We start from the raw sequence: 16,918 nt of genomic DNA on the forward strand, positions 1-16,918 counted from the left end.
ACATCACATGGACAAAGATAAGACCTTCTGGAGGAAAGTTCTGTGGTCAGATGAAACAAAAATGGAGCTGTTTGGCCACAATACCCAGCAATATGTTTGGAGGAGAAAAGGTGAGGCCTTTAATCCCAGGAACACCACCCTACCGTCAAGCATGGTGATGGTAGTATTATGCTCTGGGCCTGTTTTGCTGCCAATGGAACTGGTGCTTTACAGAGAGTAAATGGGACTATGAAAAAGGAGGATTACCTCAAAATTCTTCAGGACAACCTAAAATCATCAGCCCGGAGGTTGGGTCTTGGGCGCAGTTGGGTGTTCCAACAGGACAATGACCCCAAACACACGTCAAAAGTGGTAAAGGAATGGCTAAATCAGGCTAGAATGAAGGTCTTAGAATGGCCTTCCCAAAGTCCTGACTTAAACGTGTGGACAATGCTGAAGAAACAAGTCCATGTCAGAAAACCAACACATTTAGCTGAACTGCACCGATTTTGTCAAGAGGAGTGGTCAAAAATTCAAGCAGAAGCTTGTGGATGGCTACCAAAAGTGCCTTATTGCAGTGAAACTTGCCAAGGAACATCACATGTAAGCAAATATTAACATTGCTGTATGTATACTTTTGACCCTCACATTTTCAGTAGACCCATAATAAATTCATAAAAGAAGCAAACTTCATGATTTTTTTTTGTGACCAACAAGTATGTGCTCCAATCACTACATCACAAAAAAATAAGACTTGTAGAAATGATTGTAAACTCAAGACAGCCATGACTTTATGTTCTTTACAAGTGGATGTAAACTTTTGATCACGACTATATATATACATATATATATATATATATATATATATATATATATATATATATATATATATATATATACAAACCCCGTTTCCATATGAGTTGGGAAATTGTGTTAGAATTTAATATAAACAGAATACAATGATTTGCAAATCCTTTTCAACCCATATTCAATTGAATGCACTACAAAGACAACATATTTGATGTTAAACTCATAAACTTTATTTTTTTTTTGCAAATAATAATTAACTTAGAATTTCATGGCTGCAACACGTGCCAAAGGGCATGTTCACCACTGTGTTACATGGCCTTTCCTTTTAACAACACTCAGTAAACGTTTGGGAACTGAGGAGACACATTTTTGAAGCTTCTCAGGTGGAATTCTTTCCCATTCTTGCTTGATGTACAGCTTAAGTTGTTCAACAGTCCGGGGGTCTCCGTTGTGCTCTTTTAGGCTTCATAATGCGCCACACATTTTCAATGGGAGACAGGTCTGGACTACAGGCAGGCCAGTCTAGTGCCCGCACTCTTTTACTATGAAGCCACGTTGATGTAACACGTGGCTTGGCATTGTCTTGCTGAAATAAGCAGGGGCGTCCATGGTAACGTTGCTTGGATGGCAACATATGTTGCTCCAAAACCTGTTTCAGCATTAATGGTGCCTTCACAGATGTGTAAGTTACCCATGTCTTGGGCACTAATACACCCCCATACCGTCACAGATGCTGGCTTTTCAACTTTGCGCCTATAACAATCCGGATGGTTCTTTTCCTCTTTGGTCCGGAGGACTCGACGTCCACAGTTTCCAAAAACAATTTGAAATGTGGACTCGTCAGACCACAGAACACTTTTCCACTTTGTATCAGTCCATCTTAGATGAGCTCAGGCCCAGCAAAGCCGACGGCATTTCTGGGTGTTGTTGATAAACGGTTTTCGCCTTGCATAGGAGAGTTTTAACTTGCACTCACAGATGTAGTGACCAACTGTAGTTACTGACAGTGGGTTTCTGAAGTGTTCCTGAGCTCATGTGGTGATATCATTTACACACTGATGTCGCTTGTTGATGCAGTACAGCCTGAGGGGTCGAAGGTCACGGGCTTAGCTGCTTACGTGCAGTGATTTCTCCAGATTCTCTGAACCCTTTGATGATATTACGGACCGTAGATGGTGAAATCCCTAAATTCCTTGCAATAGCTGGTTGAGAAACGTTGTTCTTAAACTGTTCAACAATTTGCTCACGCATTTGTTGACAAAGTGGTGACCCTCGCCCCCATCCTTGTTTGTGAATGACTGAGCATTTCATGGAATCTACTTTTATACCCAATCATGGCACCCACCTGTTCCCAATTTGCCTGTTCACCTGTGGGATGTTCCAAATAAGTGTTTGATGAGCATTCCTCAACTTTCTCAGTCTTTTTTGCCACCTTTCCCAACTTCTTTGTCACGTGTTGCCGGCATCAAATTCTAAAGTTAATGATTATTTGCAAAAAAAAAAAAATGTTTATCAGTTTGAACATCAAATATGTTGTCTTTGTAGCATATTCAACTGAATATGGGTTGAAAATGATTTGCAAATCATTGTATTTCGCTTATATTTACATCTAATACAATTTCCCAACTCATATGGAAACGGGGTTTGTATATACCGTACATAGATAGATATACCAGCCCCCAGACACATTTTTTTCTCTAAATTTGCCCCCCCCCCCGAGTCAAAATAATTAGCCATGCATGTTTTAGGGTAGAATCTTGAGAACAAAAATGAATGTATTCCATTATGGAACAGGACTGTAACAAGATGATTCGTTTTCATTCATCATACTCCCTTTTCCTTCCAGGCTTTCAGGGTATTGTGAAGGGATGAAATGATCTAGTAAACAACTCACCCCCTGTTGAGGTTACAAAGAATAGGCAGCATATTTCCAGGCCGTTATCAACAGGTTGCCATGGAAACTGTCATCTCCACAAATGGACGGGGCTGTGCTGCAGATGCTGAGTCGGCGCATTGACAAGTGGGAAAGCGTGCCAGGTGGTTGATTCATCCATTTATTCATCATCATGTACAAATTGTATTCTGGTGGTACAAAGCTGTTGTAGGCCTCCAGTGCTCAACCTTCTGTCGGCTGTATTGCGGTAGAAAGAAGAAGAAAAAAAGAAGCAAATACCGGCATGATCAATAGTCAAGAGGTACTTTGGCAAATATAAATTATGTGTTTAGAAGGCAAGCGATGTAATGTAAGGGGACAGAACTGGGCCAGAACAGCAATGAGTGGCCTCTGTCGTCGTTCATTAAAAATGATAATAAAAATCCATAAAAATATTTTATTCTAAACACACTTAAAACAAGTGGACACAGGAAGAGCCGCCCTTCCTTTTCTTCATGGTTACATACACTGAAAGGTACAGACTCACACATCGTCGCGTACGCCTTTCTGTTCATGTCTGCAACAAACAAATATTATGTAGCGTGTGTTCAAACATCCGTGAACTGGAACCTTCCACTTACTACTGACACACGGTGGTGGGGTGGTGGGGTGTGACATTTGGAGGATGAGGGTGGAGGAAGATGATGTCTGCAACACGGAGAAGGGCGTGGACTCATGGAAGTGTCTGACAAATAGTCCGCTTGCAGTAGGGATGGGCGCCCAAGCTGGAGGGATGACGTGGAGTCGGATCAGAGGTATTGTTGTAAAAAGTGCAGCAGCATTATCTCGTAGTGTTCTCCGGACTCGGGGCAGCGGATGCTGTGTCGCTCGTTGGGGTACACCTGTAACGGGGGAACGGACCAATCAATTGCTGAACAACCTCTTGGGGAGCATACAATGTTGACTTTTGAAAACAGCTTCCCTGTGGGACGGTATTATCGGGATGAAAATAGGAGTAGTCAGTGTGCAGCTTGTATAATATAATATGCAACACGGAACGACACAGGAGGTCCTTCATACCGACAGCCATCAGACTTTATAATGCATATGTTCCTTTTTGACTGTACTTAAATGTATAATAGACTGTATTTATATTATTCACATGTGAATAATGCTATATAATAAGCTGTATTTATGTTATTCACATGTGAATAATGCTGTATAATAGACTGTATTTATATTATTCACATGTGAATAATGCTGTATAATAGACTGTATTTATGTTATTCACATGTGAATAATGCTGTATAATAGGCTGTATTTATATTATTCACATGTGAATAATGCTGTATAATAGACTGTATTTATGTTATTCACATGTGAATAATGCTGTATAATAGACTTTATTTATAGTATTCATATGTGAATAATGCTGTATAATAGACTGTATTCATGTTATTCACATGTGAATAATGCTGTATAATAGACTGTATTTATATTATTCACATGTGAATAATGCTGTATAATAGGCTGTATTTATATTATTCACATGTGAATAATGCTGTATAATAGACTGTATTTATAGTATTCACATGTGAATAATGCTGTATAATAGACTGTATTTATGTTATTCACATGTGAATAATGCTGTATAATAGACTTTATTTATAGTATTCACATGTGAATAATGCTGTATAATAGACTGTATTGATATTATTCACATGTGAATAATGCTGTATAATATACTGTATTTTTATTATTCACATGTGAATAATGCTGTATAATAGACTGTATTTATATTATTCACATGTGAATGATGCTGTATAATAGACTATTAATATTATTCACATGTGAATAATGCTGTATAATAGACTGTACTTATATTATTCACATGTGAATGATGCTGTATAATAGACTATTAATATTATTCACATGTGAATAATGCTGTACAATAGGCTGTACTTATATTATTCACATGTGAATGATGCTGTATAATAGACTATTAATATTATTCACATGTGAATAATGCTGTATAATAGACTGTATTTATATTATTCACATGTGAATAATGCTGTATAATAGACTGTATTTATATTATTCACATGTAAAAAATACCTACGTGTTTATTGTAAGCAAACTGTGGTGCTGAATTTCCCCCAGGGATCAATAAAGTACTTTCTATTCTATTCTATATCAGTATATATTATATACTGTATATATAATACATACATATTACATATACTGTATGTTATATTTTATATTGCTACTATGGCACAATTTTTGTCTACTTTATACCTGCATTATCCTTTCCATCCTTATAATTTCCATCCTTTGTAACTGAGCTACTGTGTGGAACAATTTCCCTTGTGGATCAATAAAGTTTGTCTAAGTCCAAGTATGGCCATCCACCATTTACACAGTGATGGGCAGTAGCAAGCTAAATAGAGCTAAGCTACGTAGCGTAACTACATTTTCCATTAGCTTAGCTACTTTTTTAACGAGTAGCTTTTCCTGTAGCTTTGCTACTTTTAGAGCCATGTAGCGAGGTAGCTTACGTCAAAAGCTACAAAGAGAGAAAATAGACTGCTAATCTAAACTAAATAAATAGATAGAGTGGGGTGTGTAGAGGTAGTTGTAGGGTGTCCCCAGCTAAATGACAGATAGTTAATAGTAATATTTGTACACTTACATGAACATTGATATTATACATGTGGACCATAGATAGAAATGTTGCTAAATGTAGCTTTGATGTAGCTAGCTACTTTTGCTGTGTAGCTTGTAGTGTAGCTTACTACAAATCTCCGGGGATAGCTTCCCCTGTAGCTTAGCTACATTTAATGGAGAGTAACTTGTAGCTTAGTTACATTTAATGGAGAGTAACTTGTAGCTTAGTTACATTCCATGGAAGGTCATGTGTAGCTTAGCTACATATAATGGAGAGTAATTTGTAGCTTAGGTACATTTAATGGAGAGTAACTTGTAGCTTAGCTACATTTAATGGATAGCAACTTGTATCTTAGTTACATTTAATGGAGAGTAACTTGTAGCTTAGTTACATTTAATGGAGAGTAACTTGTAGCTTAGTTACATTCCATGGAAGGTCATGTGTAGCTTAGCTACATATAATGGAGAGTAATTTGTAGCTTAGGTACATTTAATGGCGAGTAACTTGTAGCTTATTTACATTTAATGTAGAGTAACTTGTAGCTTAGCTACATTTAATGGCTAGTAACTTGTAGCTTAGCTACATTTAATGGAGCGTAACTTGTAGCTTAGTTACATTTAATAGAGAGTAACTTGTAGCTTAGCTACATTTAATGGAGAGTAACTTGTAGCTTAGTTACATTTAATAGAGAGTAACTTGTAGCTTAGCTACATTTCATGGAAAGTCATGTGTAGCTTAGCTACATATAATGGAGTAATTTGTAGCTTAGCTACATTTAATGGAGAGTAACTTGTAGCTTAGTTACATTTAATGGATAGTAACTTGTAGCTTAGTTACATTTAATGGAGAGTAACTTGTAGCTTAGTTACATTTAATGGAGAGTAACTTGTAGCTCAGCTACATTTAATGGAGAGTAACTTGTAGCTTAGTTACATTTAATGGATAGTAACTTGTAGCTTAGCTACATTTAATGAAGAGTAACTTGTAGCTTAGTTAGATTTAATGGATAGTAACTTGTAGCTTAGTTACATTTAATGGAGAGTAACTTTTAGCTTAGTTACATTTATTGGAGAGTAACTTGTAGTTTAGTTACATTTAATGGAGAGTAACTTGTAGCTTTAGTTACATTTAATGGAGAGTAACTTGTAGCTTAGTTATATTTAATGGAGAGTAACTTGTGGTTTAGTTACATTTAATGTATAGTAACTTGTAGCTTAGTTACATTTAATGGATAGTAACTTGTAGCTTAGTTACATTTAATGGAGAGTAACTCGTAGCTTAGTTACATTTAATGGAGAGTAACTTGTAGTTTAGCTACATTTAATGGAGAGTAACTCGTAGCTTAGCTACATTTAATGGAGAGTAACTTGTAGCTTAGTTACATTTAATGGAGAGTAACTTGTAGCTTAGTTACGTTTATTGAAGAGTAACTTTTAGCTTAGTTACATTTATTGGAGAGTAAGTTGTAGCTTAGCTACATTTAATGGAGAGTAACTTGTAGCTTAGTTACATTTATTGGAGAGTAACTTGTAGCTTAGCCTGCTACATTTTCCAAGTATCTTGCCCATCACTGCATTTACATGTCTAAACCAGCTGTAAAGCGGCTGCAGCACATCCAGAATGCTGCTGCTCGAGTCCTGACTAGAACCACGATAGTCCAGTGCTCAGGTCTCTACACTGCCTTCTTGTTGCTCCGAGAATAGACTCTAGAACTCTCCTTTAGTACAAGTCCTTTCGTGGTCTCGTGCCAAAGTCCATATCCGACATGTTAGAACCGTACGAACCATCTGGAGCTCTGAGAGCCTCAGGGAGTGGTCTCCAGGAGCCCTAAAGTGGCCCGCAATGTCATTTTGTGTGGACTTCCACATCATTTTATGTGGCTCTCCAAGTAATTTTAAAGTGACCTGCCATATCATTTTGTGTGGACCTCCACGTAATTTTAAAGTAGCCCGCTTTGTCATTTTATGTGCCTCTCCACATCATTTTAAATGCGCCAATGTCATTTTTCGTGGCCCTCCATGTCACTTTAAAGTGGCCCGTCACGTCATTTTAATCTGGCCTGCGATGCCATTTTATTTGGCCCTCCACATCATTTTAAAATGGCTGGCCACATAATTTTAAAAGTGGCCAATGCCATTTTATGTGGACCTCCACATCATTTTAAATTTGGCCCCTCAATGCCATTTGATGTGGCCCTCCACATCATTTTAAAGTCGTCCTCCACGTCATTTTAAATTGTCCTGCAATATGATTTTACGTGGCCCTCCATGTCATTTTAAATCAGACCGTCATGTCATTTTAAAGTGGCCTGCCATATAATTTTAAAATAGACCGCAATATAATTTTAATGCGGCCCCTCCATATCATTTTTTGTGGCCCTCCACGTCATTTTAAAGTGGACCGCCACGTCATTTTAAAAGCGCCCCCTCAATGTCGTTGTATGTGGCCCTCCACGTCATTTTAACGTGGAGGGCCACATACAACGACATTGAGGGGGCGCTTTTAAAATGACGTGGAGGGCCACATACAACAACGACATTGAGGGGGCGCTTTTAAAATGACATGGAGGGCCACATACAACGACATTGAGGGGGCGCTTTTAAAAAGACGTGGGCAACATAAAATGATATGGCGGGCCACATTTAAATGACGTGGACGGCCAATTTAAAAGGATGTGGCGGAACACATAAAATGATATGGCAGGCCATTTTAAAATGACATGGAGGGCCACATAATAAATTAAATGGGGGGGGGGGGGGGGCATTTTAAAATGATGTGGTGGTCCACATAAAATTATATGAAGGGGCCGTATTAAAATGATATTGCGGTCTAATTTAAAATGATACGGCAGGCCAAATTAAAATGATATGGCGGTCTAATTTAAAATGACATGGAGGGCCACATAAAATCATATTGCAGGACAACGTAATGACGTGGAAGACCACTTTAAAATGATGTGGAGGACCACTTTAAAATGGCATTGCAGGTCAGTTGAAACTGATGTGGCGGGCCAAATTAAAATGATGTGGCGGGCCGCTTTAAAGTGACATGGAGGGTCATATTAAAATTATGTGGCGGACCACGTAAAATGATGTGGAGGGCCACATAAAATGACATTGAGGGTCCGCTTTTAAAATGACGTGGAGAGCCACATAAAATGACGTGGAGGTCCACATAAAATGACTTGGGCCACTTTTAAAATTATGTGGACAGCCATTTTAAAATGATGTGGAGGGCCAAATAAAATGGCATCGCAGGCCAAGTTAAAATGACGTGACGGGCCACTTTAAAGTGACATGGAAGGTCATATATGTGGTGGACCACGTAAATTGACATGGAGGGCCACAAAAATGGCATTGGCACATTTAAAATGATGTGGAGAGGCACATAAAATGACATTGTGGGCCAATTTAAAATGACGTGGAGGGCCATATCAAAATGTGGCGGACCACATAAAATGATATGGCAGGCCAATATAAAATGATGTGGAGGGCCACATAAAATGTCATCGCAGTCCACTTTAAAATCATGTGGCGTGCCAAACTAAAATGACGTGACGGTCCACTTTAAAGTGACGTGGCGGACCACATAAAATGACGTGGTGGGCCACATAAAATGACATTGCGGGGCACTTTAAAATTACGTGGAGGGGCCATATCAAAATGTGGCGGACCACATAAAATGATATGGCAGGCCAATATAAAATGACGTGGAGGGCCACATAAAATGACATCGCAGGCCATTTTAAAATCATGTGGCGTGCCAAACTAAAATGACGTGACGGTCCACTTTGAAGTGACGTGGCGGACCACATAAAATGACGTGGTGGGCCACATTTAAATTGTAGGACAGAGTACTTAAATTAAAGTGGTGGTCCACAATAAAACCATGTGGCAGACCACATAAAATGATGTGACGAGTCATATCAGAATGATGTGGCGTGGCAAATCAAAATGTAGTGGCGGGCCACATTAAATGACGTGGCGGGCCATATGTGGACCTGGGCCTTGAGTTTGACACCTATGGTGTAAACAACGACTAGAGCTACAGTTTTACTAGAGAGGATGACACCTGATCGGCTGTAAAAGTCTACAATTGTGAATGGACTAATGGCTATTTATTTGAGTGCTGTGGCCATTATGCACTTATTAATGGACTAATGACTATTTATCTTAGTGCTGTGTGGCCATTATGCACTTATTAATGGACTAATGACTATTTATCTTAGTGCTGTGGCCATTATGCACTTATTAATGGACTAATGCCATTATGCACTTATTAATGGACTAATGGCTATTTATCTTAGTGCTGTGTGGCCATTATGCACTTATTAATGGACTAATGACTATTTATCTTAGTGCTGTGGCCATTATGCACTTATTAATGGACTAATGGCTATTTATCTTAGTGCTGTGTGGCCATTATGCACTTATTAATGGACTAATGACTATTTATCTTAGTGCTGTGTGGCCATTATGCACTTATTAATGGACTAATGACTATTTATCTTAGTGCTGTGTAGCCATTATGCACTTATTAATGGACTAATGGCTATTTATCTTAGTGCTGTGGCCATTATGCACTTATTAATGGACTAATGACTATTTATCTTAGTGCTGTGTGGCCATTATGCACTTATTAATGGACTAATGACTATTTTTCTTAGTGCTGTGTAGCCATTATGCACTTATTAATGGACTAATGGCTATTTATCTTAGTGCTGTGTGGCCATTATGCACTTATTAATGGACTAATGACTATTTATCTTAGTGCTGTGTGGCCATTATGCACTTATTAATGGACTAATGACTATTTTTCTTAGTGCTGTGTAGCCATTATGCACTTATTAATGGACTAATGGCTATTTATCTTAGTGCTGTGTGGCCATTATGCACTTATTAATGGACTAATGACTATTTATCTTAGTGCTGTGTGGCCATTATGCACTTATTAATGGACTAATGACTATTTTTCTTAGTGCTGTGTAGCCATTATGCACTTATTAATGGACTAATGGCTATTTATCTTAGTGCTGTGTGGCCATTATGCACTTATTAATGGACTAATGGTTATTTATCTTAGTGCTGTGGCCATTATGCACTTATTAATGGACTAATGACTATTTATCTTAGTGCTGTGTGGCCATTATGCACTTATTAATGGACTAATGACTATTTATCTTAGTGCTGTGGCCATAATGCACTTATTAATGGACTAATGGCTATTTATCTTAGTGCTGTGTAGCCATTATGTACTTATTAATGGACTAATGGCTATTTATCTTAGTGCTGTGTGGCCATTATGCACTTATTAATGGACTAATGACTATTTATCTTAGTGCTGTGGCCATTATGCACTTATTAATGGACTAATGGCTATTTATCTTAGTGCTGTGTGGCCATTATGCACTTATTAATGGACTAATGACTATTTATCTTAGTGCTGTGTAGCCATTATGCACTTATTAATGGACTAATGACTATTTATCTTAGTGCTGTGTGGCCATTATGCACTTATTAATGGACTAATGACTATTTATCTTAGTGCTGTGTAGCCATTATGCACTTATTAATGGACTAATGGCTATTTATCTTAGTGCTGTGTGGCCATTATGCACTTATTAATGGACTAATGACTATTTATCTTAGTGCTGTGTGGCCATTATGCACTTATTAATGGACTAATGAGTATTTATCTTAGTGCTGTGGCCATTATGCACTTATTAATGGACTAATGGCTATTTATCTTAGTGCTGTGTAGCCATTATGCACTTATTAATGGACTAATGGCTATTTATCTTAGTGCTGTGTGGCCATTATGCACTTATTAATGGACTAATGACTATTTATCTTAGTGCTGTGTGGCCATTATGCACTTATTAATGGATTAATGACTATTTATCTTAGTGCTGTGTAGCAATTATGCACTTATTAATGGACTAATGGCTATTTATCTTAGTGCTGTGGCCATTATGCACTTATTAATGGACTAATGACTATTTATCTTAGTGCTGTGTGGCCATTATGCACTTATTAATGGACTAATGACTATTTATCTTAGTGCTGTGGCCATTATGCACTTATTAATGGACTAATGACTATTTATCTTAGTGCTGTGGCCATTATGCACTTATTAATGGACTAATGGCTATTTATCTTAGTGCTGTGTAGCCATTATGCACTTATTAATGGACTAATGGCTATTTATCTTAGTGCTGTGTGGCCATTATGCACTTATTAATGGACTAATGGCTATTTATCTTAGTGCTGTGTGGCCATTATGCACTTATTAATGGACTAATGACTATTTATCTTAGTGCTGTGTGGCCATTATGCACTTATTAATGGACTAATGACTATTTATCTTAGTGCTGTGTAGCCATTATGCACTTATTAATGGAATAATGGCTATTTATCTTAGTGCTGTGGCCATTATGCACTTATTAATGGACTAATGACTATTTATCTTAGTGCTGTGTGGCCATTATGCACTTATTAATGGACTAATGACTATTTATCTTAGTGCTGTGTAGCCATTATGCACTTATTAATGGACTAATGGCTATTTATCTTAGTGCTGTGGCCATTATGCACTTATTAATGGACTAATGACTATTTATCTTAGTGCTGTGTGGCCATTATGCACTTATTAATGGACTAATGGCTATTTATCTTAGTGCTGTGGCCATTATGCACTTATTAATGGACTAATGGCTATTTATCTTAGTGCTGTGTGGCCATTATGCACTTATTAATGGACTAATGGCTATTTATCTTAGTGCTGTGTAGCCATTATGCACTTATTAATGGACTAATGGCTATTTATCTTAGTGCTGTGTGGCCATTATGCACTTATTAATGGACTAATGACTATTTATCTTAGTGCTGTGTGGCCATTATGCACTTATTAATGGACTAATGACTATTTATCTTAGTGCTGTGTAGCCATTATGCACTTATTAATGGACTAATGGCTATTTATCTTAGTGCTGTGGCCATTATGCACTTATTAATGGACTAATGACTATTTATCTTAGTGCTGTGTGGCCATTATGCACTTATTAATGGACTAATGACTATTTATCTTAGTGCTGTGTAGCCATTATGCACTTATTAATGGACTAATGGCTATTTATCTTAGTGCTGTGTGGCCATTATGCACTTATTAATGGACTAATGACTATTTATCTTAGTGCTGTGTGGCCATTATGCACTTATTAATGGACTAATGACTATTTATCTTAGTGCTGTGTAGCCATTATGCACTTATTAATGGACTAATGGCTATTTATCTTAGTACTGTGTGGCCATTATGCACTTATTAATGGACTAATGGCTATTTATCTTAGTGCTGTGTAGCCATTATGCACTTATTAATGGACTAATGGCTATTTATCTTAGTGCTGTGGCCATTATGCACTAATTAATGGACTAATGGCTATTTATCTTAGTGCTGTGTGGCCATTATGCACTTATTAATGGACTAATGGCTATTTATCTTAGTGCTGTGTGGCCATTATGCACTTATTAATAAACTAATGGCTATTTATCTTAGTGCTGTGTGGCCATTATGCACTTATTAATGGACTAATGGCTATTTATCTTAGTGCTGTGTGGCCATTATGCACTTATTAATGGACTAATGGCTATTTATCTTAGTGCTGTGGCCATTATGCACTTATTAATGGACTAATGGCTATTTATCTTAGTGCTGTGTGGCCATTATGCCCTTATTAATGGACTAATGGCTATCTATCTTAGTGCTGTGTGGCCATTATGCACTTATTAATGGACTAATGGCTATTTATCTTCGTGCTGTGGCCATTATGCACTTATTAATGGACTAATGGCTATTTATCTTAGTGCTGTGTGGCCATTATGCACTTATTAATGGACTAATGGCTATTTATCTTAGTGCTGTGGCCATTATGCACTTATTAATGGACTAATGGCTATTTATCTTAGTGCTGTGTAGCCATTATGCACTTATTAATGGACTAATGGCTATTTATCTTAGTGCTGTGGCCATTATGCACTTATTAATGGACTAATGGCTATTCATCTTAGTGCTGTGTGGCCATTATGCACTTATTAATGGACTAATGGTTATTTATCTTAGTGCTGTGTGGCCATTATGCACTTATTAATGAACTAATGGCTATTTATCTTAGTGCTGTGTGGCCATTATGCACTTATTAATGGACTAATGGCTATTTATCTTAGTGCTGTGTGGCCATTACGCACTTATTAATGGACTAATGGCTATTTATCTTAGTGCTGTGTAGCCATTATGCACTTATTAATGGACTAATGGCTATTTATCTTAGTGCTGTGTGGCCATTATGCCCTTATTAATGGACTAATGGCTATCTATCTTAGTGCTGTGTGGCCATTATGCACTTATTAATGGACTAATGGCTATTTATCTTAGTGCTGTGTGGCCATTATGCACTTATTAATGAACTAATGGCTATTTATCTTAGTGCTGTGTGGCCATTATGCACTTATGGCTATTTATCTTAGTGCTGTGGCCATTATGCACTTATTAATGGACTAATGGCTATTTATCTTAGTGCTGTGTGGCCATTATGCCCTTATTAATGGACTAATGGCTATCTATCTTAGTGCTGTGTGGCCATTATGCACTTATTAATGGACTAATGGCTATTTATCTTAGTGCTGTGTGGCCATTATGCACTTATTAATGGACTAATGGCTATTTATCTTAGTGCTGTGTGGCCATTATGCACTTATTAATGGACTAATGACTATTTATCTTAGTGCTGTGTGGCCATTATGCACTTATTAATGGACTAATGACTATTTATCTTAGTGCTGTGGCCATTATGCACTTATTAATGGACTAATGACTATTTATCTTAGTGCTGTGGCCATTATGCACTTATTAATGGACTAATGGCTATTTATCTTAGTGCTGTGTAGCCATTATGCACTTATTAATGGACTAATGGCTATTTATCTTAGTGCTGTGTGGCCATTATGCACTTATTAATGGACTAATGGCTATTTATCTTAGTGCTGTGTGGCCATTATGCACTTATTAATGGACTAATGACTATTTATCTTAGTGCTGTGTGGCCATTATGCACTTATTAATGGACTAATGACTATTTATCTTAGTGCTGTGTAGCCATTATGCACTTATTAATGGAATAATGGCTATTTATCTTAGTGCTGTGGCCATTATGCACTTATTAATGGACTAATGACTATTTATCTTAGTGCTGTGTGGCCATTATGCACTTATTAATGGACTAATGACTATTTATCTTAGTGCTGTGTAGCCATTATGCACTTATTAATGGACTAATGGCTATTTATCTTAGTGCTGTGGCCATTATGCACTTATTAATGGACTAATGACTATTTATCTTAGTGCTGTGTGGCCATTATGCACTTATTAATGGACTAATGGCTATTTATCTTAGTGCTGTGGCCATTATGCACTTATTAATGGACTAATGGCTATTTATCTTAGTGCTGTGTGGCCATTATGCACTTATTAATGGACTAATGGCTATTTATCTTAGTGCTGTGTAGCCATTATGCACTTATTAATGGACTAATGGCTATTTATCTTAGTGCTGTGTGGCCATTATGCACTTATTAATGGACTAATGACTATTTATCTTAGTGCTGTGTGGCCATTATGCACTTATTAATGGACTAATGACTATTTATCTTAGTGCTGTGTAGCCATTATGCACTTATTAATGGACTAATGGCTATTTATCTTAGTGCTGTGGCCATTATGCACTTATTAATGGACTAATGACTATTTATCTTAGTGCTGTGTGGCCATTATGCACTTATTAATGGACTAATGACTATTTATCTTAGTGCTGTGTAGCCATTATGCACTTATTAATGGACTAATGGCTATTTATCTTAGTGCTGTGTGGCCATTATGCACTTATTAATGGACTAATGACTATTTATCTTAGTGCTGTGTGGCCATTATGCACTTATTAATGGACTAATGACTATTTATCTTAGTGCTGTGTAGCCATTATGCACTTATTAATGGACTAATGGCTATTTATCTTAGTACTGTGTGGCCATTATGCACTTATTAATGGACTAATGGCTATTTATCTTAGTGCTGTGTAGCCATTATGCACTTATTAATGGACTAATGGCTATTTATCTTAGTGCTGTGGCCATTATGCACTAATTAATGGACTAATGGCTATTTATCTTAGTGCTGTGTGGCCATTATGCACTTATTAATGGACTAATGGCTATTTATCTTAGTGCTGTGTGGCCATTATGCACTTATTAATAAACTAATGGCTATTTATCTTAGTGCTGTGTGGCCATTATGCACTTATTAATGGACTAATGGCTATTTATCTTAGTGCTGTGTGGCCATTATGCACTTATTAATGGACTAATGGCTATTTATCTTAGTGCTGTGGCCATTATGCACTTATTAATGGACTAATGGCTATTTATCTTAGTGCTGTGTGGCCATTATGCCCTTATTAATGGACTAATGGCTATCTATCTTAGTGCTGTGTGGCCATTATGCACTTATTAATGGACTAATGGCTATTTATCTTCGTGCTGTGGCCATTATGCACTTATTAATGGACTAATGGCTATTTATCTTAGTGCTGTGTGGCCATTATGCACTTATTAATGGACTAATGGCTATTTATCTTAGTGCTGTGGCCATTATGCACTTATTAATGGACTAATGGCTATTTATCTTAGTGCTGTGTAGCCATTATGCACTTATTAATGGACTAATGGCTATTTATCTTAGTGCTGTGGCCATTATGCACTTATTAATGGACTAATGGCTATTCATCTTAGTGCTGTGTGGCCATTATGCACTTATTAATGGACTAATGGTTATTTATCTTAGTGCTGTGTGGCCATTATGCACTTATTAATGAACTAATGGCTATTTATCTTAGTGCTGTGTGGCCATTATGCACTTATTAATGGACTAATGGCTATTTATCTTAGTGCTGTGTGGCCATTACGCACTTATTAATGGACTAATGGCTATTTATCTTAGTGCTGTGTAGCCATTATGCACTTATTAATGGACTAATGGCTATTTATCTTAGTGCTGTGTGGCCATTATGCCCTTATTAATGGACTAATGGCTATCTATCTTAGTGCTGTGTGGCCATTATGCACTTATTAATGGACTAATGGCTATTTATCTTAGTGCTGTGTGGCCATTATGCACTTATTAATGAACTAATGGCTATTTATCTTAGTGCTGTGTGGCCATTATGCACTTATGGCTATTTATCTTAGTGCTGTGGCCATTATGCACTTATTAATGGACTAATGGCTATTTATCTTAGTGCTGTGTGGCCATTATGCCCTTATTAATGGACTAATGGCTATCTATCTTAGTGCTGTGTGGCCATTATGCACTTATTAATGGACTAATGGCTATTTATCTTAGTGCTGTGTGGCCATTATGCACTTATTAATGGACTAATGGCTATTTATCTTAGTGCTGTGTGGCCATTATGCACTTATTAATGGACTAATGGCTATTCATCTTAGTGCTGTGTGGCCATTATGCACTTATTAATGGACTAATGG

At 37.2% G+C, this 16,918-nt stretch overlaps 1 protein-coding gene across 3 annotated transcripts in view; it reads right to left on the bottom strand.

The window, feature by feature from the left end:
• Window positions 1–2,811: 2,811 nt before the first annotated feature.
• The window catches only part of LOC133588859 (dipeptidyl peptidase 9-like), a 111,883-nt gene continuing 97,776 nt past the window's right edge, over window positions 2,812–16,918 (bottom strand). For all 3 annotated transcript variants that reach the window (XM_061941531.1, XM_061941523.1, XM_061941516.1), the window contains one exon: window positions 2,812–3,564. In XM_061941531.1, the coding sequence (XP_061797515.1) occupies window positions 3,472–3,564 (93 nt within the window). In that variant the 3' untranslated portion in view covers window positions 2,812–3,471. The remainder of the gene's footprint in view (window positions 3,565–16,918) is intronic.

This window comes from Nerophis lumbriciformis, linkage group LG03 (assembly GCF_033978685.3).
Source record: "Nerophis lumbriciformis linkage group LG03, RoL_Nlum_v2.1, whole genome shotgun sequence".
NCBI classification, from domain to species: Eukaryota; Metazoa; Chordata; class Actinopteri; order Syngnathiformes; family Syngnathidae; genus Nerophis; species Nerophis lumbriciformis.